General features: G+C 38.1%; 1 protein-coding gene and 1 long non-coding RNA gene across 3 annotated transcripts; one reads left to right on the top strand and one right to left on the bottom strand.

Moving 5' to 3' along the window:
• Window positions 1-254: 254 nt before the first annotated feature.
• CYB5R2 (cytochrome b5 reductase 2) lies at window positions 255-14,471 on the bottom strand. Of its 2 annotated transcripts, XM_074273276.1 has the most exons (9): window positions 14,123-14,471; window positions 12,864-13,010; window positions 11,517-11,589; window positions 8,158-8,264; window positions 6,554-6,683; window positions 6,041-6,124; window positions 5,521-5,606; window positions 1,688-1,787; window positions 255-802 (listed from the first exon to the last, which is right to left on the bottom strand). In XM_074273276.1, the coding sequence occupies exons 1-9, from the start codon at window positions 14,141-14,143 to the stop codon at window positions 630-632; spliced, it is 921 nt and encodes a 306-aa protein (XP_074129377.1). In that variant the 5' UTR covers window positions 14,144-14,471; the 3' UTR covers window positions 255-629. The 2 variants fall into 2 exon arrangements, with proteins under 2 accessions (XP_074129377.1, XP_074129376.1); XM_074273275.1 differs by lacking the exon at window positions 6,041-6,124 and having other exon boundaries at window positions 5,521-5,631; window positions 6,474-6,683; window positions 14,123-14,456.
• A 252-nt stretch (window positions 14,472-14,723) lies between these two features.
• On the top strand, window positions 14,724-21,140 carry LOC141545905 (uncharacterized). The gene is made up of 3 exons (XR_012483173.1): window positions 14,724-15,321; window positions 16,245-16,496; window positions 20,701-21,140. It is a non-coding gene; the product is annotated as an uncharacterized LOC141545905 (long non-coding RNA).
• The last annotated feature ends 1,372 nt before the right edge of the window (window positions 21,141-22,512 follow it).

The raw sequence follows: 22,512 nt of genomic DNA, 5'->3' as shown, positions 1-22,512 counted from the left end.
GAAAACTTGGATTTTAATATTTCTATAAAAGGAAGTCCATTTTATTTTTCCGGAAATTAATTTTTGTTCTATTTTGTATGAAATCTCTAAGAATTCTCTGCCTGTCTATAGTTCTCTTAAAGACTAGGATAGGAAAATAAATACTAATAAAAGCTTAATTGCTTTTTAGCATCCAAAGTTCTTGATAATGAACTATTTCTTGGATTGTGGGTCAAAGATTTACATGCATCTGCAATACACACAAGACTTTTAAGTTTTATTTTACACAAATTTTATTTCATTAAAGTATTGAGCCAAGTGCTGTTTTACAAATCTATTGCAATCCCTTATCATTTGGATCCAACATGAATACTGAATCCCTTGGGCGTACCTTCTCAGGCTGTGGTCCCTGACCAGGACACATGAAGAGCATACGTAAATCTCAGACCAGATAACAAGCAGGTGCAAAAAGTTTTGTATATGTTTTAAAATTCTGTAACTCATTCTGAGAGAAGACCATTTTGAAAACTATTTATTTTAACATTTTAAAAACCATACTATTTTAGCAAAGGCTAAGTCATTTGAACGACAGTTTGAAATTCAATACAAAAAAATACCAAGATACATTTGCTAGCTGTAATAGTCATTTGTCAGTATGCAAAAGTCTTATCTTGAGCATAGCCCAGTTTTTCCAGGTTGGGTTGACAGGCAAACTGGATCATTGGAGGAGGACCACACATCAAAATGATGGTATCATCTCCTGGTGGTGGTAGATGATCCTTGATCATGTCTGCATTGATAAACCCGGAGCTATACTTCCAATCTGAAATGGCATTAGAGGAAACAGTGGTGAGTTTAACTAGAAATTATCTTAAAAACCTGAAGCTATCAAAGGAGCGCAAATCCTTTCTGGAGAGTTGGATCAGAGAGGAAGTATCCTCCAGCCAATAATTTGAGACCTTGGTGCTACTAACAACTGCTTGCTAATAATGCACATCACTGACTATTCTTCTAAAGAGATTTCACTAAAGCTTTTGCCAAATCTATCTTTAATGTAGAGCTAATTGGCAAGAGCTTAGATTGAGCCTACATTACTACTATCCAAATAGCTGGAAGGCATGTGTCCATCAAAAAGCTTGGAAAAATACTCAAGAAGGAACCTTGGACCAAGCAGTTAAGAACCTTGGGCCAGTAAAGGCTGTTTGCATTTTGGATCAGGCTTGAGCTTCAGCAGAATGGCACTGATCACAAAAGTGTTGATGAACTAGCCTTTCCAGTCTTTTGAACTACTTTTCCTACCTTCCCTTATGAAGTATTCCCATTTCACCCTGGCAAGGTTTATGACACCAGACATAAGAAGAGATAATGAATTAAAGACTGAACTTGTTACATCCTGCTAAATGACCCGAAGTATTATTCTTTGTCACTGAGCCAAAGCTCCCCAATGTAGGTGAAAAGCCAGTTCTGACCTGGGCCTTGGGAAAGTACAAACAGTGACTATGGTGAGAAGAAAGACCGAAGTTAAAGGATCATGGCAATTTAGAGGTGAAAGGGACTTCAACAATCACTGAATCCACAACATTCATTTTACAGATAAGAAAAGTGGTATCAGAGTCTCGAGGAACCCAAGCCCTCATATCTGCCATCTGGGAAGAGTGCCATGGTGCCATGATCCCTAGTCTAGCTGAGGGAAGCAAACAAGGATTACCATTAGGAGGCCTGTCCAGAGTGTACCACAGTTTAAACTGGTTCGGATGACTCTTCACCACTTCCTCTAGTTCTGTTCTCAGTAGGATATCTTCCTCAGTCTAGAAGATAAAAAAGAGACATAATGAAGAATTATGCCAAGGATTCTTCCTGGGCTCTTTTCTTGATTGATCAGGCAGGAATAGAGACGTCTAAGAGTAAGAATATCAGCTGATAAGTGTCAAATCAGCTCTGTTGCTCTGCCCAGGTTCAGATCCAGTCACAGTCCCAGAGCAAGGAGCATTAGCACACCAGAGCTTTGGGGCACAGTGGAGTGGGTCTCCTCAAGTTCTAGGGCAGAAAGAGAGTGCTAGTGGTCCCTCACAGACCAGAGCCCAGGCCAGAAGAGCAGGAAACACAAATCTCCCTAGATCATACTATCATGAAAACTTACAAACCCCCAGAACTCTAAAAACAGCTACACAAAATTTGGGAAAGCTACTCTAGCATGGAATTAAAAGTCAAGAAACAGGCTGGGAAAATAAGAAAACAGCAGGAAAAAAGAAAGAACAGCTTGGTAAAGGAACCCCAGAAAGATCCTGAAGAAAATAACATTAAAAAAACAAGAGGTCATGTATGTGCAAGAATGTTTGTGGCAGCCCTTTTTGTAGTGGCCAGAAACTGGAAATTGAGTGGTAGCCCATCAGTTGGAGAATGGCTGAATAAATTGTGGTATATGAATATTATGGAATATTATTGTTCTGTAAGAAATGACCAGCAGGATGATTTCAGAAAGGCCTGGAGAGACTGACATGAACTGATGCTGAGTGAAATGAGCAGGACCAGGAGATCGCTGTATACTGCAACAATAATACTGTAATGATAATCAATTCTGATGGACCTGGCCATCTCCAACAATGAGATGAACCAAATCAGTTCCAATTGAGCAGTAATGAACTGAACCAGCTACACCCAGCAAAAGAACTCTGGGAGATGACTATGAACCACTACATAGAATTCTCAATCCCTCTAATTTTGTCCGCCTGCATTTTTGATTTCCCTCACAGGCTAATTGTATACTATTTCAAAGTCCGATTCTTTTTGTAAAACAACTGTTTGGACATGTATACATATATTATATTTAATTTATACTTTAACATATTTAGCATGTATTGATCGACCTGCCATCAGGAGGAAGGGGTGGCGGGAAGGAGGGGAAAAGTTGGAACAAAAGGTTTTGCAATTGTCGATGCTGAAAAATTACCTATGCATATATCTTGTAAATAAAAAGCAATAATAATTTTTAAAAACAAGTCAAATGATAAAAGAGTTATAAAAATCCAGTGAGGAGAAGAATGCCTTAAAAAGCAAAACTGGATAAATGGAAAAAGATTTATAAAAATTCACCTAAGAGAAGAACTCCTTAAAAAGCAGAATTAATCAAATGGGAAAAAGTACAAAAATTCATTGAAGAAAAGAACTCCTTGGCCAAATGAAAAGGAAATACAAAAGCTTGCTGAAAATAATTCCTTGAAAATCAGAATTGGACAAATGGAAGTTAATGACTATGAGAAATCAAGAAATAATAAAATCAAAAGAATGGAAAAAAATAGAAGAAAATGTGAAATATTTCATTTTTAAAAAATGCCCTGGAAAAGAGATCCAGGAGAAATAATTTCAAAATTATTAAACTACCTTAAAACTATGATTTTAAAAAAAAAAGAGAGAGAAACTCTAGATTTCATTTTTCAAGAAATAATCAAGGAAACTGTCCTGATATTCTAGAACTGGGGAATAAACTAGAAGTTGAAAGAATCCACAGATTACCTTATGAAAGAGATCCCAAAATGAAAACTCTCAAGAACATTATAGCCAAATTCCAATATCCACAAGTCAAGAAGGAAATATGGCAGGCAACCAGAAAGAGTTAAGAATGAGCTAGCCTTCGGTTACCAGGAAAGGGAGGGATCAAGTTTTAACAAATATTCTCCTGCATCACCCAATATGTTATAACATAAGCCCTCTGAACTGAACTAAAGAACTGAAAGACCTTTGTCACAATAGAAATACCTCTAAAACATCTCTAATAATTGTAGTCATGGTATTAGGAGATCTCCAAAAATGTTTCCAGAGGAAATGCTTGATCTCACTTGAATTTATTTTCTATCTCATTTTAAAATGCAAATTTGAATGTAAATTTCCCTTTCTTCCTGTATTGGCAAGGAAAAGGATATAGTTGGCAAAACACCAATAGTAAAACAAAATCAAATATTGACTAAAGGCAATCCAACATAGAAACAGACACATTATCATTACCTATACAGTAAGATCAAGTGATTCACAAAGATCCATATTTCAAAGGAGAAAAATCAAGTGAAGTTTTAGCAGATACTGTGAAAAGCTTTGGAGGCTTGAAAGAATAAAGAATAGAAGGTAATGTGACAAAGCCAATGTGGGGAAAAGGTAGGCAAGTTGGGAGAAGAGAAACTGAGTCAACTATAGAAGCTGGAACACAATTTGAAAAATAGAAATAAAATCAGATGGGCTCAGTCATATCCCTCGTGACTTAGAGAAGGGTACAGTAGGGGAAGGGGAGGAAGAGTCATACGTGGGTATTATTTTTAAGTTCTTTAATATTCAATGAATCAACAAGCATTTCTTGAAAACTACTATATACCAGGCCCTAGTAAATGCTAGGAATATAAAGAAAGGCAGAGTAAAGGGTGAAGAAGATTAGAAAGTTAGGAAGGGACCAGTTGGAAGCTAAATAGAGGATTTTAGAGCTGATCCTGGATAGAATGGCGAACTGCTGGAATTCATTAGCATGGTCATATTTGTTACTTGGGAAGATGATTTTAGCAGCTGAATGAAAAATGTGAGTGAAATATGAAGAAATTTAAAACAGGGAAACCAATTAATAGTTTAAGCCAGAGGTGATCTGAACCTAAGCCGGGGCGGTAAATGCATGACTGGACAGAAGAGGATGTGGGGCAAGTACAGAGTCAAGAATGACCCTGAGATTGTGCATCTGGGGGACCAGAAACACTAGAAAATACCTGCAATTGTAAAAGGGCAGTAAAGGTTGATCAGGCAGGATCAGGGAGTAAAGGTGATAAGTTGTACTTGGGAGATGTCGAGTTTGAGATGCCTTTAAGACATCTACTTCAATGTGTACAAGAAGCAGGTGATAATGTATTTAAAGAGAGAGGTTAGGGCTAAATGTATGATCTGAGAAACACCTGCATGAATTACCAGAGAGGAGGACCCACAACAGAGACTCAGAGGATATCTCGTCTTAATGAGTGTGACCAGAGTGAAGAAGTAGCAATATCCGGTCAATAAGAAGCAATCAAACTGGAGGAGCAAGAGAAAAGGTTACAAAAAACTTAAGAGGAAAGAGAACTCAAAAGAAGGTAGTTAACAGTGTCAAAAGCAGCAAAGAAGTGAAGGATGAAAACTGAAAAAAAAAAAAAAAAGCCAATCTAGACATTTCAAGATCATTGCTGATTTTTGAAAAGAAAATTTTTTTGCCATTGAAAGATTAGGTTGAGAAATCAGTGTGCAGAGGACTTAGAATTAAGGGAGTCAGGAGGAGGTTGTAGGCAGTTGTATTTTATGTATTTTGCACAAAAAGCTAATAGTACCTTTCTCCCATCTGATGCCATCTCCCTCAAAATAGCTCCTCTTTCGAAGTTTGTTAAATGAGTGAATATATCCCCAAACTAAAATATTTTCAAACAGAAATTCCAAAGCACAGAGTCTGTTAAAGAAAGAAGAATCCTGCCCTACTTAAAGCTTAATGTTCATGATTTCCAAGGGCAGAGAGAGTGGGCAGAGAATAAACTGTTACCTAACCTGATTAGCAAAGATAAGGGAGCACTTGGTACCATCTTTAGGATCCTTGGTAATGTGCCGAATCAGCTGTAGCATCGGTGTTATTCCTAGAACATATCCAAAAATATATTTCTTGATTAAGTGAAATCAAATATGAGGAAATTTGGTTCCATTGCTTCTCGGTATATTATCTATTAACCTTCATTTACATCTCTCCAAAGTTAGAGGGGTAAAGAATCTACTCATTGCAGTACTGATGCAAAGAACAATCCCGAATCTTTTCCTTTTCTTGGGTACAATTCCAGGTACCACAATGTTACATGGGTGGGCCCTCTGAATAACTAGTGACTTATCTTAGGACTTATCACTTAAACTTAAATCCTGAACTCCAAGTCTAGGTAAAACTCAAAGATTTAGGGAACAACCCTAAAATCCGCATATCCTATGAGATGAGATCTCCAGGCAGATTTATGCACATTTCAAAATATTGAGTTTAAAAAATGCTCTCCAAAGCACTGTGCCACCTCATGTACAGTTTTACCTGTCCCACCAGCAATCATTCCCAAATTCTTGGCAAACTTCATCTTTGGTTCACTCTTCTTATCCGGTCTGATGGCCAGCTTACCTGCAAAAAAGGTAATATAACACAGCTTTCCCAACTTCCCTCAGAGTATCTTATAAAATACTTCCTTTTCCCACTGCCCTAGAAGGGTAAACCAGCAGAGATGGATTATTCCCAATTAAATCCCCAACTTCTCACTTGCCCACATTAGGGAGCATGGCAGTGCAGGAGCAGTTAACATGAAGGCCTTCTCTGACAACAACATACACATCACAAACAGGAAGGACCAAGCACAGAATCAGTCATGCATTTAGCAGGTACACACAATTCAAATTTAAATTATTTCAATCTTCTGAAAAGTATATTTTTAGAATGATGAAAATCTCTTAATACATGTTCCTTTCCCCCCCACCCCCGTTAAAAAAAAAAAAAAAAAAAAAAAAAAGACCTTGGAAAACAAAAGAACTTTTTTGGGGGCATTAGCAGGAGTACCTGATCCATTATAAACCAGGAGCCCGTTTGGTCCTCTGAAATCAATGGTATCCCCTATCTTCATGTTATCCAGGTATTGAGACATCTTCCCCCCCTCAGGAAACTTAGGGTGCACATTTTTGTAGTAAATCTGGGAAAAAAAGGTTTTAATGTTTTAATGTCTCCAAGCAATGGTCATAGCAGCTATTATAACTTTTCCATATTTACTCATAGAAATACTGCCCAGACAAGTTAGTCTATTAAAGGTTTTAGTATATGCCACTGTACTTTTATAAGCCAATTTATGATCATTTTATTGTTAGATAAGACTCAACTATGAAAAGAGCAACAATTCGTGGCCAAATAAGGGATAGAGAAAATTTAAGAAGATAAAATGGAGCAAATTTTATTACATAAATTAAAAAGTTTTTGCATAAATAAAACTAGCTTAAAACTAGATGCTAAGAAAATAAAGCTGGGCAAAAATTATGAAGCAAGTTTTATGTGAAAATGGTCTCATACACCCAAGAAATATAAGATTTTATAAGAATAATATCAATTCTCCAGGAGATAAATAATCCAAGGATATAAACAGGTAGTTTTCAAAAGAAAAAAGTTAAGGTTACTAACAATTATAAGAAAAAAGGCTTTAAATAGCTAACCATTAGTGAAAAACAAATTAAAACAACTCAATGATTCTATTTTACACCCATGAGATTGGCAAAGATGTCAAAAATAAGAAATGACAACTGTTTTCTGGGAAACAGGCAAATTAATGCTCTGCTAGTGGAGCTATTAAGTGGTCCTATCACTGTGAAAAGCAATATGGAATTATGCCCAAAGTCTCTAAATTGTGCATATTTATTGCACAATTGGATCAATTGTAAAAACAAATTCCTATATTGGCCACTTTCAAAAATTATGTCTCATTCGGCAGGCCTGAGTCCATCACCTCAACTGTCAAGCAACAGATAACCTGTTTCATCATTGACCCTCTGAAATTATGGCTGATCATTGTACTGATCAACATTTTTAAGTCTTCACTGAAGCATTTTCCAAAAAATATACAGAAGATGAGCACAAAATAAGCAGAACAGTTTGGGAAATTATATTTTGAATTTAAATTGTAAAAGAAAAGAAATTTTATTTTTCTTTTTTTCTTTTTTTGGAGACATTGGGGATTAAGTGACCTGCTAGGATCTCAAAGCTAATAAGTATCTATATAAGGTCAAATTTGAACGTGGGTCCTCCCAACTCAATGGCCAGTGCTCTATATCCACTGTACCACCTACATGCTACAAAAAAAAAAAAAAAAAAAAAAAAGCAATTTTAAGGCCCATTTTATTTTCATGTGTACATTCAGAATATATGTTTACATTGTTTTACATATGCATATACGTATATACGATGAGTTCTAGCAGATTCTGAATGACAGCATGCTTCCGCTATTAGATTATTACATCCTCAGACTGGGTTCCTGTATATTTCATTTAGATACTCACAGTTTGTATGACTCAGGTGAATAATGTCACAGTTGTACATCCTTGTCAAAGTCACCAAAATATAACATTTCAAACTTCTCATGCCTTTTCACACCTAGGCTGAAATGTAACTCTTGCATTTACCTTAACAACAAGATCCACATAGCCTTTTACTTCATCACTAGAAACAGGAGTATAAGCCCGGATCACTAGATTGCCATTGACTTTGGCAGAGAGATAAACATGTTGACCTGAAGAGAAAAATAATAAAAAGTGAGTTTTATGGCGATCATCCTTATTTTTTCCTTTTTAAAATTAACATGAACTCCATTAACAGCAAAAACTCCAAAGAAACATCTGTTCCAAAATTGATGGAAAGGTTAAAAAAAACATATCAAAGAATGTCAGCTTTGGAAGAGAGATCAGGGGACATCTTTCCCAATGATTTTTTTCATTTGTTGCTTTTGGAATTGCTCAGGGTCCCACAGCTCATAAGTATCAAGAGCCTGGGATCCTATTTGAATTTAGAGCCTCACTCCAGGACCAATGCTCTATCCACTATACCACCAAACCAACCCCAATTATAGTTTTTAACAAGGATTGCACCTATAACATTTCCAGCAAATGGTCAACTAGGTTTTTCTTGAAGAGCTCTAGGGAGAGGAAGCCCACTCCTTCCTAAGGCATCCCATTCCACTGATGATTAGGCAGTTTTTCTTTGCAGCAAGCCACAATCTGTCTTTTTGCAAATTCTGTCCCAATATTCTTAGTTCTCCCCTCCAGGGTCAAGGAGAAATAGTCTTATCTATAACTTCTAACAATTTCTCTGTTAAAAAGATAAAACTCTTCCAACAACTGAAGGTTGCTATTTGTTTGAAAAGACTTGGGTTCCTGCTGTACTATTCACCAGTTGTGTGACCTTAAGCAAGTGCTTCCCCTATCAAAGCCTCAGTTTCCTTCTCTATATTTCCTTCTCTATCTCTACAAGGCTCCTGTCAGGTCTGTGCCTTTGTTTAAGCAGACACATACAAGATACTAAAGCCTAGTGGATCAGTGAAAGCATCACTGTCCTGGAACTCAGAAGATCCCCAAGGTTCAACTCTAGCTCTGCCCTTTGATAGTCATATCAGAACAAATCAAACTTATCTCAGTCAAATCAATTCAACTCAATGAACAACAGTTTCCTCACCTGTGAAATGGAAATCATTATCCCCATCCAGTCCTATCTGGGATATTTCAAGAATAAGATATAGATATGAAAATTCACATTAAGCACCTGCCATGTGCAAGATCATTTTAACTTCAACGTATTGTTCAAAAGTTAGGTTTTAATTAGTTATCATAGCCAATGCTGAGCTGGAGAATATGGGATATATGTTTGTACCATCCACAGCCATTACAGAACTTGCAACCTTGTCTATATTGGGGACATCCATGTATTCTGGGGGTTGCTATCACAGAATATATGACCCAGCATTTGAACTCACTAACTTCATCCTCAAAATATTCTTGCAATTTGATTTACGATTTCATAACAAGTTTCCTGACTCCCCTTTCCCATTAAGTCTCTGTAGTTTGAATAGTTATTAGCATCAACCTGTAGTAACTAGTCAAAAAGTAAACTGGATTTTCCTCAGCCCCAACCAAACAACCTCATACAGAGGATCCTTGTAGTTCTGCAACTGCACTACAAAAAGCTCTCAGAATCCTTGGCTTTGGGCCCTCCTAATCTGTGGGAGCTGAGGGGAGGGAAATGATTAGGAATCTGGCCAGTGTCAGGATGTAATCCATCTCCCAACCTAAGGTTGAGGTCTTTCCCTGCCCACATTACAAAACAAAGTTGATGTAAATTAGAACTGAGACTTGCCAGCTGTATGAACAGCTTGCATAACCACTTATCTGTGTCTCTGAGGGCTTGGAGTCCTGGCTGTCCTTTTCCTAGTGCCCAACCTACATGTTAAATACAAAAATGTAGGTTTTTTGTTTTTTTAAAAACCCAATTCTTAATTATTCTGATGATTACATAAGCTTTCCACATGCTTTCTGCTTCTCTGCTAGTCTTGCTTCTGGACATTTTAGTGCCCCTTAGTTCCACTACCAAAAGAGGACAAAATACTTGACATCTTTTTGTTCCTGGAAGGTAGTAGTTCTAAGATTTGAGGATAGAGAGGAAGTGGAACCACAGAGTGGAATAAATCCCAGGGAGTATTTTTGGATTAAATTAGTCAATGAAACCTTTTCATTCAATTCACTGAATTAATGGATGAATCTCAATTCAAATGTCATCCAAAAAAGCTATGATCAAATAAAGTACCTTTCTACTCTCTTTCTGGCTTTTCCTTACCCCCATTCACACTCATATTCTTTCTCTATCTCAACCAAATAAGCTTAAAAAAAAAAAAAAAACCCAGTAATCATCATCTATTTAGATGATGCTTTGCTATTTACAAAGCACTTCACATCTATTGCTTTATTTGATACTCAAGACTGAGAGGCGAACAGGAAAACATAATTCCATTTTACATGTAAGGAAACTCAAGTCCAGAGAAAGCAAGTACTTTGCCTCCTATCACATGACTATGAAGTGACAACTAGGACTAGACCCTAGGCTGTCAGGTACCAAGGCAACCTATGATTGTAGAGAGGGATGAGGAAGATCTAAATCCTTCCTCTGATAATCACTGGCAACAAGGGCAATCACTTAAACTTTCTGAGCCTACTTTAACATATGAAAAATGAGGGTAATAAAACTTGTATCTACTTCAGGTTGGAAATAAGGCTCTTATGAAAATGAGTCAAGCACTTCAGAAACTTTAAAGTGCTATATAAATATCAGTTATTGAAAGCACTATTCTGCTCTGCTTCTAATGAAACATTTTTGGATGAACAACTGATGAACAAAAATTTGAAATGCCAAGTGATAGGGTCTTATGGTAGACTACAAGACAGGAGAAGTAGGTTTGGTGATCACTGTGCCAGCGATTCACTGGTGTGACCCTGGGAAAAGCATTTCTTAAACTGTACTTCTGTCCATCTCATCTGTAAAACAAAGGGATATGAAAGGAAATTTGCAGAAAAAACAACACTCATATATCCCACTGAAAATTAAATACAAATGACGTGGATAAACCTCAGTTTTAGAATATCTGAGCTACCACACTTCCTTGTCCCCTAGAGCTAACATCTGCTATTTATGTAGTCTTTCCATCTCAGAGGTGCTATGAGACCCACATTAAATCAAACCCTTGAAAGCACTGGGCTGGATGGTGGAGGACCCAGATCAGAATTCTGACTCTGCTATTAACTTGCCGTGTAATCTTGGACAAGCACTAATCTTTCTGAGTCTTAGTTTTCTTCTCTGAAAAGAAAAGAGCTGAACTGGATAATTCTTAAGGTTCCTTTTGGCTATAATCCTTGCTTTGACAAATAAAGCACTACAGATAGTATCTAGAGTTTTGCATAGAAGACTCAATAAATGCTGAATTATAGGAGTAAGTTATTACCTATAGGGAGCCCTAAAACGTGGTCTGATGTAGGAAGTCCAAACCGGAACATCTTGGTGTCATGGCTAATTTCCTAATAAAATAGAAAACACAAGAACACTCAATCATTCTCAGGGTTATAGTGCCCTATTTGCCAGTACAGTGTATGGTACTGGGTATAAACAAACACTAAAGAAAAGTTCCAATGGCCTCAGTTTCCTTTTCTACATATATATGGGGAAAGTTACCTGGCAGGAAGCCATGTCAAAGGATCGACTTTCTTCCTACCCAAGCAAAGAAGAAAATCTGGCCTCGAAGTTCCTGCATCTTCAGAATGCTTAGCTGAGTATTTTAAATGAGTTCATTACAATGAATACACTAGTACAGGTGATTTGAGACTGTGATTATAAGTATTTCTAAGAGTATTATATCCTAAAGATTGCTGAAACCGAGGAGAGAAATCATTGTTGAGGCCAGGGAGAGCAATCATGTTTGCTACCTCATTCCACATGCAATTCAATCCTTCTGGCAGACATTATTAGGGAGAAATTAAGTAGACACAAACCTTAGAACACCCATGGCCTAGAGCCAAAAGGAAGTAAGAATCTTCATAAGAAGCAAAAATCCAGTCTCCAGCTCTGTTCTCATATAATCTTGAGACTTAGAGTAGGGAGGGAAATTCTGTTATTTTTCATAGGTAGCAAAAGCTCCTTATGTTAAGTGAACAAAAATTCACAGGGTTCTACTAACATGTGCTAGACCAGAGGTTTTTACGCTTTTGTTTATCAGGAAGCCCTTTGCCAATCTGGTGAAACCAATGGATGAACCTCTGCATTATTCATAGAATTACAAAGGAAATCAATTATACTGAAATTATCAAAATATTTTTAAAAGCCCACATTTCAGGGCACCAGGTTAATAAACCCAATTCTCTAAATTCAAATCTCCTTTTCCGAGCTTTAAACTATGCTGTCTCCTCCAAATACAGAGTGTCCTTGATCTTGGGATGAGGAGGGGGCAGAATTGCAGAAGTTTTGATGATTACAGGATAGATTCAAAGAGGTTCCACACTCCCAGGGAAACACCAGAAAGCATTTTCAATCACAGACTCCCCTTCCTCAGTGGAAGGCCTCTCCTTCCAAGCAACAACAATCAGAAACTTTAAGAGTGGGAAATGACCATAGTTTAATTTATACACACACATCCAAAAAAACAAAACAAACAAACAAACAAAAAAAAAAAACCCTCTGTAACAAATGTTCTCTTATTTCCAGAGCTCCCATGAATTAATCAAAAAGAACAGTCCTCTATTTCCAAATGTCCTAGCAGAGGGAACATTTGGTGAACTTCAAGGACACAGAAAGTTACCTGTTTTTCAATCAGGGGCAGTGAATATTTGGTATTTGGATCCAATAACGTGACAAGGTCTTTCTTCTTTGGAGATCCCATGTTCCTTAAAGACAGTAGTAATATTGATGCACCAACTAACAAGACCGCAATCAAGAGGGAAGCATCCTAGTAAATACAACAACGGCAGATCAGAGATATACCGAGCAGTCTCCAAATCTAAGCTATAAAAGTTTGTCCACTCTAGGCACAACATTCTGAATAAATGTCAAATGGTACCAAATACGTGCTACGGAAATACTTTCATATAAAATTATAATTCTGACTATAACATATTTAACACATATAGAACTGCCTGCCATCTAGGGAGGGGGGTGGAGGGAGGGAGGGGAAAAATTCAGAACAGAAGTGAGTGCAAGGGATAATGTTGTAAAAAATTACCCATGCATATGTACTGTCCAAAAAAGTTATAATTATAAAATTAATTTTTAAAAATATATAATTCTGGTAACATTGATTAGGGAGTTTACAGGTAAAATCAGAATTAGGATTACAAGTAGGATTAGCAGGGTTCCTCAGTATTACTTGCTATGGGGGGGAGGGTGAAAGGAGGGAGAAAAACAATTTAGAATACACAGTTTTGCAAGGGTGAATATTGAAAACTATTATGCACATGTTGTGAAAATAAAAAAGCTTTAAAAAAATTAAAAAGTTAAAAAAAAAAAAAAAGAAAAGAAAACGTGTTCCACAATTCCCAAGTTCCACCAAGCACGCACTGAAGGGCACTTTAACATTTCTTCCATAAATGCACATTTTAAATGGAAAAAAAAGATCCAATGCACGGGCTACTGGCATTTATTTTGCATACCATGCCATCCAGGTATTAATGCATGCAAGCCTCGTATATGGCACACAACGTTCTTCTTAATGGGATACCAGTGCTGAATGAATAATTCTTCCCGAACTACTAGAGGGCTCTAGTCCTCTGAGGGCACCCTCAGCTACCTGGACAGCTTTGCCCAAAGACTAAGGTAGCAGGAAGGCAGAAGGCAAAGAGCAGAGGGCAAAGGGCACAGACTAAAGCTTGGGGGTGGGGTGCCGACGCCAATACCCCTCTCGGGAGAAGGCTCCCTTTATCCCCGGCGGCCCGGACGGGGGGAGCGAAGGTGGGGCTCCGGCTGCAGCCCCGGACCCGAGCGCCTGCCGAGAAGTCTACTGGGGGATGGAGGCGTGGGGTCCGTGGGGAGGGGGGTGGGAGGCCCGGGGGCAGTAAATTTTACCAGGCCTGACGACGAGTCCATGACGGCAGCGGTTCGGGACACAGCGACAGATCAACAAAGGACAGGCGGACAAACCGAGGAGCGACAGAGCGCCGAGAACCACCTCTCGAGTAGCCGCCGACCTCGACCCCGCCTCCTAGGCCCTCAGACTCTGCCTCTGCAACCGAGGCTTCACGCCCCGCCCCTCAAACCTCGACCCCGCCCCTTAGCTATCTAATGGCGTGACCCCGTCCCACCCTTCCCAGTCCTCGGACTCCGCCACTTCCCCTTCTTCTCTTAGAGGAGGGCCTCCTGGGCCCGCCCCTCAAGCGCTCGGACCACGCGACCCTTCCCCCTCTCCGACTTCCAACCCCTTCCCTTGCTCCCGTTTACAGACACGCCCCAAAGCCCCGCCCCCCCCACTCTCAGGCGCCCATACAGCCCCTCTCGTCCCGCCCCTTACTGTCGGACTACCCCAATCTCACCCTCCATTCTCAGGCACGCCCTCCTCTCTTCTCACTGCTCCTCGCTCTCAGACACGCCCCTTTTGACCCATGTGGGCTGTTCTGCCAGTCTGTAGTCTCGCGGCGGAGAAGACCCCCCGGCCCTACCCATCCTGTGACGGAGGAGCGGACCGGGGCAGGCTCGAGCCCGAGGCAGTAAAGAGCGAGCTCCGGGCCGGGAGAGGCCGCCTAGAAGTGGGCCTCTCCCTCGTGCTTACACCGCACCGTGGCAGGGTCTCCGAGGCCCTTCCGATCGGGAAGAGTTCCCGTTTTGTTGGGGAAACGTCCAATACTCAAACTGGGGCCCCGGAGGGTCTAGACCCCCAGAATCTCCCAAGTGCCGGCTTTCCTGCCACGCCCCACCTGTCCGACCTTGGGCTGTGATCATAACTGGCATTTATGGGACACTAAATGGTTTACAAGTATTATTATTCCACTTTATTCTTAGAATTACCTGGGAGATAAATGCTATTATTAATCCTCATTTTGCAGTTGAGGAAACCGAGGTAGATAGAGGTTAAGAATTATCGAGCTAGGAAGTATCTGAAGCTGCACACCGCCCCCTATCAAATTTTTCTGATCTCTGAACCTCAGTTTTCCCATCTGTAAAAAGGACGGACTATTTTTCTCAGTAAGTTTTTATTGATGACTTTGACACATTACCGGAATTTCTCTTGGTAGCCTTTCTGCTCCCCTTGAGAGGCATCTCATCAAAAGGTATGGATGTTTAAGAAAAGACAATTGCTAAGGTCACTTCCAGCCCTGTAAGAACGTATGACGTTGGATTGTCAGGCTGAGGATCAATAGAGCAATTTCTGGCCTTCCAAGTTGGAACCGAACTGTATGTGAATCCATGAACTTCTGATATTTACAAGTTGGTTTTTTAAAGGGCACATTAAATGTAACAAATTTCCACTGAGACATAATGGTTTATGTTATATGGATACATTGTTATAGGAAGAAAGAAGTGTTTCCTCTGCTTAAATAATCAACGTTGCGGTTGGGAGACTGCAGAAATATTGGGGTTCTGGACTGGTTAGAAGAGGTGAATCAAAAGAATTTGTAGGCTTGACCATTTCCAAATCAAGAGACTTAAGATTTTATGATGCCTCAGGGCTAAATTCTCTTGTAGAACCAACAATTTACAAGAGGAAAGACAGAACTTTTTATAGGAAAGGACTCAAGGTAAGGTATGTTAACTATGTTAATTGTTTGCCTTGTGAAGTCAACTGGTTATTAAGTAATGTCTATACAAAATAACTTTGGGGATTGACATCTATAGGGACTGACCTCCCAATTGTATACAGTAATTGTGAACGTCAGTTCAAGATAGCTCTAGTTGTACATAATAGTACTGTCAATGCAAGAAATTCAAGAAGGACCAGGTAAGGACAAGATAATCCCTTCCCCTGGGGTTGGCCTAGACAGTGGGTGACTACCAGGGGGTCTTTTACTGGGGTCTGTTCACCCCATCATCACAAGGGCTCTTTGCTTTTCCTTGCAATTTTTCTAAGATTTTGTTCTAACAGAAGAAATACTCCTTACCTTTCCATCATTTCTGATGGGATTATTGCTGTATATTTATGCTAATAATAGTAACAATAATACAAAAGCTCATTTCTGTTTCTCTCTTCCTGCAGATCAATATGTTTCTTTCTGCCCAAGTCAGTGATAATCTGATGATTCAATGATGAGGAGAAAGGTTGTGCAAATGATAAGTGCAGGCAAGCAGGAAACACAGGGGCAAAACAAGTTCAACATGATATATTTTGGTGAACCTGACAGCATAAACAAGACATTCTCTATCTGTGGACACAAGCTGTTGGTGCTTTGCTGGGATGCCTGGGCTGGAGGAAGAAGCCTAGATGCTACTGAATGAATAAGAAACCCAGGTAAGTATCCCACCACAGCATTAACAACTAATCCTGTAAGGGATTTGCATATGACAGTAGTTCCCATAAAATCAGCAAGAGTATCCTAGCCAAAGAACTACATAGTTTGCAGCCATATATTGAATTAAATTGAGTAGAATATCACTTCACAGAGGAAAGGCACACTGGTAAAAAAAATAATAATAATAATCATACTCTAGAAACACTCCATTGTATCAGCACCCTAGCAAGATGTCATTTTTTGAATGTTATCCTATTAAATTTAAAGGTTTAAGATGTATTTCCATATTTATTCTGAAGGAAAACTTGAAGTTGGGGAGGGGCTTTGCATTTGAGGCAGGATTACTTTCAAATTTTTGAAAGGTTGTTAAATGAAAGAGAGTTGTGATTTATTCTGTTTGGCCACAGGCAGCAGAAATAGAACCAAGGAGTGAAAATTTCAAGGAAGAAAATCTAGTTTGATTCCAGTAAAATCTTCCTACTAATTAAAGACATCCCAAACTGCTGCCTCAGGAGGTGGTAAGCTCCCTATGTGGCAGGTCTTCAAAGAAGTGTTCTTGTTTACTACATTATCTTGGTGAGTCCTTTTAGGTATAAGACTGGACAGCCACAGAAATCTCTTTCAACTTTTGAATTCTGTAGTTCCATCTACATTTGCTTTCAAACAGAATCTTTCATAAGTTGAATTTACCAGTAAAGTTATTTATCATGGGTTTTAAGAACCATACTGGCTGACACCACAGAATTTTGAAAGGATAAGATTTTCTGAGGAGTTTTCTACTAACAAATATCAAGTTAGATGAGGAAACTACTTGAAATTCTAACCTGGCATTTGCTGTTTGGTAGAAAACTCTTCTTACATTCATCTGAATGACAAAGTTGACAAAAAAGGGAAATGACATATTAAAAGGATTTCAGGAAAAGAGGCACATTGATACATTGATGTGAATCAGCCACAAATTACAGGGTCTTTCCACATTAAAAGCCTTTGGTTTAGTAATGGAAAGAGCAAGACATCAGGCAAGACATGGGAGGCTGGACAGCTAATCCTTTGCTTCCTCACTCTATCAGTTATCATACAGATATCTTGGCAGGGCAAAAAAAAAAATCTTAGTAGGAAAACAAATTCAGAGAGATTGGAAAGACCAGTTCACATTTGATGATCAGTGCCAGTCTGCTTCAGAGCAGATACTGGAATATACGAAGAGCCCCACCCCTCACGGAGGTCTGATGTTTGTGTCTGGGCTTTTCCCATACTTAACTCATGGACAAACTAAGTAATAGAATCCATTTGGGGCTACAGGTTTAGAATCCATTTGGGGCTACAGGTTTTCACCAATAAATTTCTTAGAGTAACAATTGGTAATCATTATTTCCTGGGATGGGATTACTATTAGTTCTGAATCCAATCCCCTACCTTTATCCTTGGCAATTTCAATATTCACACTGATGATCAGCTTTTATAACCTCTGTTTCTATGAAACTTCAATCACTCCTGGGGAATATGATAGAGAAATATCTCATCACTGGACAAAAAAAAAAAAAAACTCTTGGACTACTAACCCATACATAAAAAGAATCTGCACTATAGCAAGTGGGCATGCAACAAAGCCATAGACAGGCACATATTCCTCTTAGTCCGACTCTATAGGTTAGGAGAATTGATATCTCTTTGCGATTTTATGGATTATTTTTAGCTAATTTGACTGCTATTTCATTTTGGAAATTTAACTCGAGATTTATTGATATAGACACGATCAATAAGCACCTTCTCTTACTAGAGAATGTCCCTGAGCCACCTTTCCCCACAATGACTCAGTTTATAATTTTAGCTTTGAAAAGTTGGGCCATCTTCAAGGAGGTGTTTGTCTACTAACACATTTCTGTTCATATTGCCAAATATATTTTGGCATCTTTTGAATTGAATCTGAGAGTGCTTTCTTCAAATGATTTAGCCTACTATACAATAGAAAGTGTACTTGATATTGAGTCAAAAAGACATATATTCAAATCCAAGCTCTACTTCTTATTGCCTTGAGTGACTATAGGCAAATCATTTCACTTTTCTGGGCTTCACTATTTTTGTCTAAAAATGGGAAGACATCAATTTAGGTATCACCAAAGGATAAAAAGTTGCCAGTTACATCATTCCCCACTACAATCCTCTACTCACCCTTTCCACTCTGCCCTCTGAATATCCATCCACTCAATTGTTAAACCAACTCCCATTTATCTCCAAGCACTTCCTCTTTACAAGCCTTTCATCTTCTAGTATTAATTGAAGCCTAATTTTTTCCTAATGGGACTATATTCCAGGCCACCTTTTCTAAAACCATCTGTTCCTTTTTTCAGTCATTTCTCATACATAAAGTGAGGAAGGGTTATCAGACTTCCTACTCCTCACTGTCACACCATGTTCTATTCCTATATCAACCTCACTCAGTATCCCCTTCTCATATGAAAGTTACACTAACTAATTCTATCTCACAGGTCAGATCTTTTTGTTGTCAACTTCTATAAAGATTCTATAGGTCATCCATTTTCCTTCCTCAGCAATCTCAGACTCTGGCTTGCAGTTTTCTGCATCCAAACCCCTGCCTTTGTCCTTGGCAATTTCAGTATTCACACTGATGATCCAGTAATCACTTCCCAATTCATCAACCCTTAGAATCTCTATTTCTATAAACTTCAGCTACTCCTGGGGAATATTACATAGAAATATCTTACCATTATTTAAAAAAAAAAACTGTTGGACTACAAACCCATACATGAGAGGAACAAAGTTGTCCTGTCCCCTTGCAGTCTTCTCCAGGCTTATCAGTATCCTTCTTGAACCTTGGTGTCCAGAACTGCTGAACACAATATACTAGATGTACCTTTTCTTATTTGCATCACAATCATTTCAACACCAATCCCCTTCAGACTGTACCACCCACTGAAATAAAAACATTAAGGCCTGATACAGTAACTACATTTAACAGTGCATATATAACAATCTGTTCCAGAGGTCCTTCACTTTCCCTACCTTAAAGAAAAAATATAACATTATTTTTTGGAACTTTCATTGTTTTTCCATTATTCAATCTTTATCTTCTTTTCAGTATTCTCATTTACATTGTTATAGTCATTGTGTATACTATTTTCTTGTCAACAGATTAAATTTGTATGCACATATAAAGCACAACTTCAAAAAGAAATGAATGTACTTGAAAACCACTTTTCCATAACCTTCAAAGAAACACTCCCCCTAGTGGTAGTAAATGTTTGACAGATGGTTTCTGGGGGGAAGCAAGGGAAATGTATGCATACACTCTTTTCAGTTAATTAGGACTCTTTTTAGTCTAAACAATCAACAAAATAATAAATATAACTTGGATTTAAAGTCATCATTGATTTCTGAGGTACAAGCATTTACAAGGAATATTGAATAATCAGCTCTTGTAAGCTTGTTGGATATGGCTCTAGCACATCCCTTAGTAAGGAATACTGCCTTCACTGCCTAGGGTATTTCTAACCTTCAGGCTTCCATTTAATTCTGGAGTCAAACTGAAATTACTTATAGTTATAGAAAGTGTGGATCAATGAAGTTAAAATACTTGTCCCAGGGTCACACAGCTAATATCAGAGATAGGATTCATCCCCATTCTCAGGTACCTCTACCTGAGTGCTTTTTTATTTTCTTTGAAATTTATTTAAAAAAAAAAAAAGACATCTATTGATGTCTTTTATGCTGTTTTTCACATCAATCATTTCCCTGCTTTGTTCTGCAGGGCCATCTCTAGTCATTCTGATCTGTATCTGATCACTTGATCCCATTGGCTCTGCAGAGGAAAAGTGAAGCGGGTGATCTTGAACAACCTTCCTCCCTGAAATCCATTGTATAATCCAATGTATCATCTCCCTGATGCTATAGTCTTCTTCGAGAATAAAGGACAAATAACTAGCACAGAAGAGTGAAATTCCAAGATAATCTATGTGATTCTGTACTAGGGTAATTAATTTACTCATCCCAGCTCAAATATCAATCAACTTTGGAGAAGTTCCTAGTGAGAAGATTGAAAAGGACTTCTTGCAAACATCACTATGTGTGAATGTGGTTCAGATTCTCACACACAAAATATATACCCCAAAAAACTAAGTTTGAAGCAACCCTGAGATTATAAACTAGTCTTCACCCACCCACTCCCTTTTTTTTTTTTTAAAGCTATGGACACTTTTGTTGGAAAAGGAGCAATCAAGCTGTAATTCATCAGCATTGTATTAACCCAAGCAACCTAGCAGAAAAGTAGCAGATGAAACTTGGCTACAAAAGCACCTAACAGAAGACATCAGTATATCTGAAGAAAGCAACCTAATAAATGGCATCATCAAAATTGCTGGAATGCAATGATAGCTTTGGAGATGAGGAGGTGGTATAGCACCTGGGATGCACCCCTGGAAACTTGATTTGTCTGAGCTTTGCATATTCCTATTTAGGAGTCTGTGAGTGTGTGTGTATATGTGTGTGTGTGTGTGTGTGTGTGTGTGTGTGTGTGTGTGAATGGTGATAAGGAGGGTTTCCTTTTTAGTTACCTTGCTATTCTGTCTAGTTAAATGCTTTTTGTGTTAATGCTTTCTCTGATAAAATGAAAAAAAAAAGAAAAACATTGGCTAGGAGCTTGTGGTGTTGACGTAAATGACTTTCAGTGTTTCAAATCTCCAACTCACATTCAGAATAATTAATATGAAAGCAGTTTTGATAAATGAGAGCATAAAGTCTTTCATTATTTTCTGTGCAGAGATTATACTCCATTCCACTAGTCTTTAGGAAAACTGGCAAAAAAAAAAAAAAAAAATATATATATATATATATATATATATATATATATATATATATATATATATATATATATAGTTTTAGAAGGGATTAAAAACCTAAGCAGGTCAAAAAGTAGTTTCTAGAAAAATGAAGTAGATTTTCTTTTTTTAAAAAAAGCACATTTTATTGATAGCTTTTGCTTTTACATCACAATCATTTCCCACACTCTCCCTGCAGACTGAACCCTTGTGAAAAAGGAAAAAAAAAAAAAAAAAAAAAGTAAAACCATCTAATAGAGAGGTTGTTTTCTAGACTACTTGTTTATTATTCTCCTTCACATTAATCTGTTCCAGCCAAAACTGATCTATTTGTTCTTTCACAGAGCTCAACATAACTTTGCATAGAATGATGCAAAAAATCCCTCATATTTGGATGCTATCCTACCTCACCTTTGCCTCAATCACTAATTTTCTTCAAGGCCAGCTTCTACATAAGACTTCCTCTTAGTTGTTAATGTCTTTCTCCTCCTGCAAATTATATGTATTTATCTCCCCATATATCAGTGGTTTGTTAAGATTCTTAAGGGTAAAAATTAATTTTTTTGCCTTTGTATCCCCTGCATCTTAACACAGTCCTTTAGACAAAAGTAGACAATTAAATGTTCTTTAAGTTCCATTGAATTAAATCCTGGTAATTACTACCAAGTGACTGAGGGTTCTTCATGAAGTTCTGTGTTGTCCCTCCTAAGGCAAATTCTAGGAATCTGCAATTTAGTTCCTAGCTGAGTACCAGGTTTTCCTTCAAGTCTTCCTGCATTTCCTGCTTTTCTCAATCTCATAGCCTAGTTTTCCAAGTTGAGGAGATGACAGGATTGTGGGGACAGGATTTGGCTTACTGTGCATTGTCTACTTTTGATTGATGATTCCATGGGTAGCATTGATAAAATGCTACCCATGTTCTGACAGGAATGATAGACTAACATAGAGATTAAAAATAGTCATCCTTTGATATGAGAATCTGGCTTGCTTAATTATGCATATTTTTAAAAATTTTTTTTTTTATTCATTTTTCCAAATTATCCCCTCCCTCCCTCCACTCCCTCCCCCCGGATGGCAGGTAATCCCATACATTTTACATGTGTTACAATATAACCTAGATACAATATATGTGTGTAAATACCTTTTTCTTATTGCACATTAATTATTAGCTTCCGAAGGT

Source organism: Sminthopsis crassicaudata, chromosome 6 (assembly GCF_048593235.1).
Source record: "Sminthopsis crassicaudata isolate SCR6 chromosome 6, ASM4859323v1, whole genome shotgun sequence".
Taxonomy (NCBI): Eukaryota; Metazoa; Chordata; class Mammalia; order Dasyuromorphia; family Dasyuridae; genus Sminthopsis; species Sminthopsis crassicaudata.
Note: the sequence above shows the minus strand (reverse complement) of the source record. Positions and strands in the feature narration are given on the sequence as shown.

Bases quoted from the DNA above. Each gene is read 5' to 3' on its own strand.
- CYB5R2 (XM_074273275.1), bottom strand. From the start codon at position 14,143: ATGGACTCGTCGTCAGGCCTG. The intron at 13,011-14,122 runs GTAAAATTTACT...TGTATTTACTAG, and splicing joins TGGACTCGTCGTCAGGCCTG to GATGCTTCCCTCTTGATTGC. The intron at 8,265-11,516 runs GTAATAACTTAC...TTTTCTCTTCAG, and splicing joins CGTTTTAGGGCTCCCTATAG to GTCAACATGTTTATCTCTCT.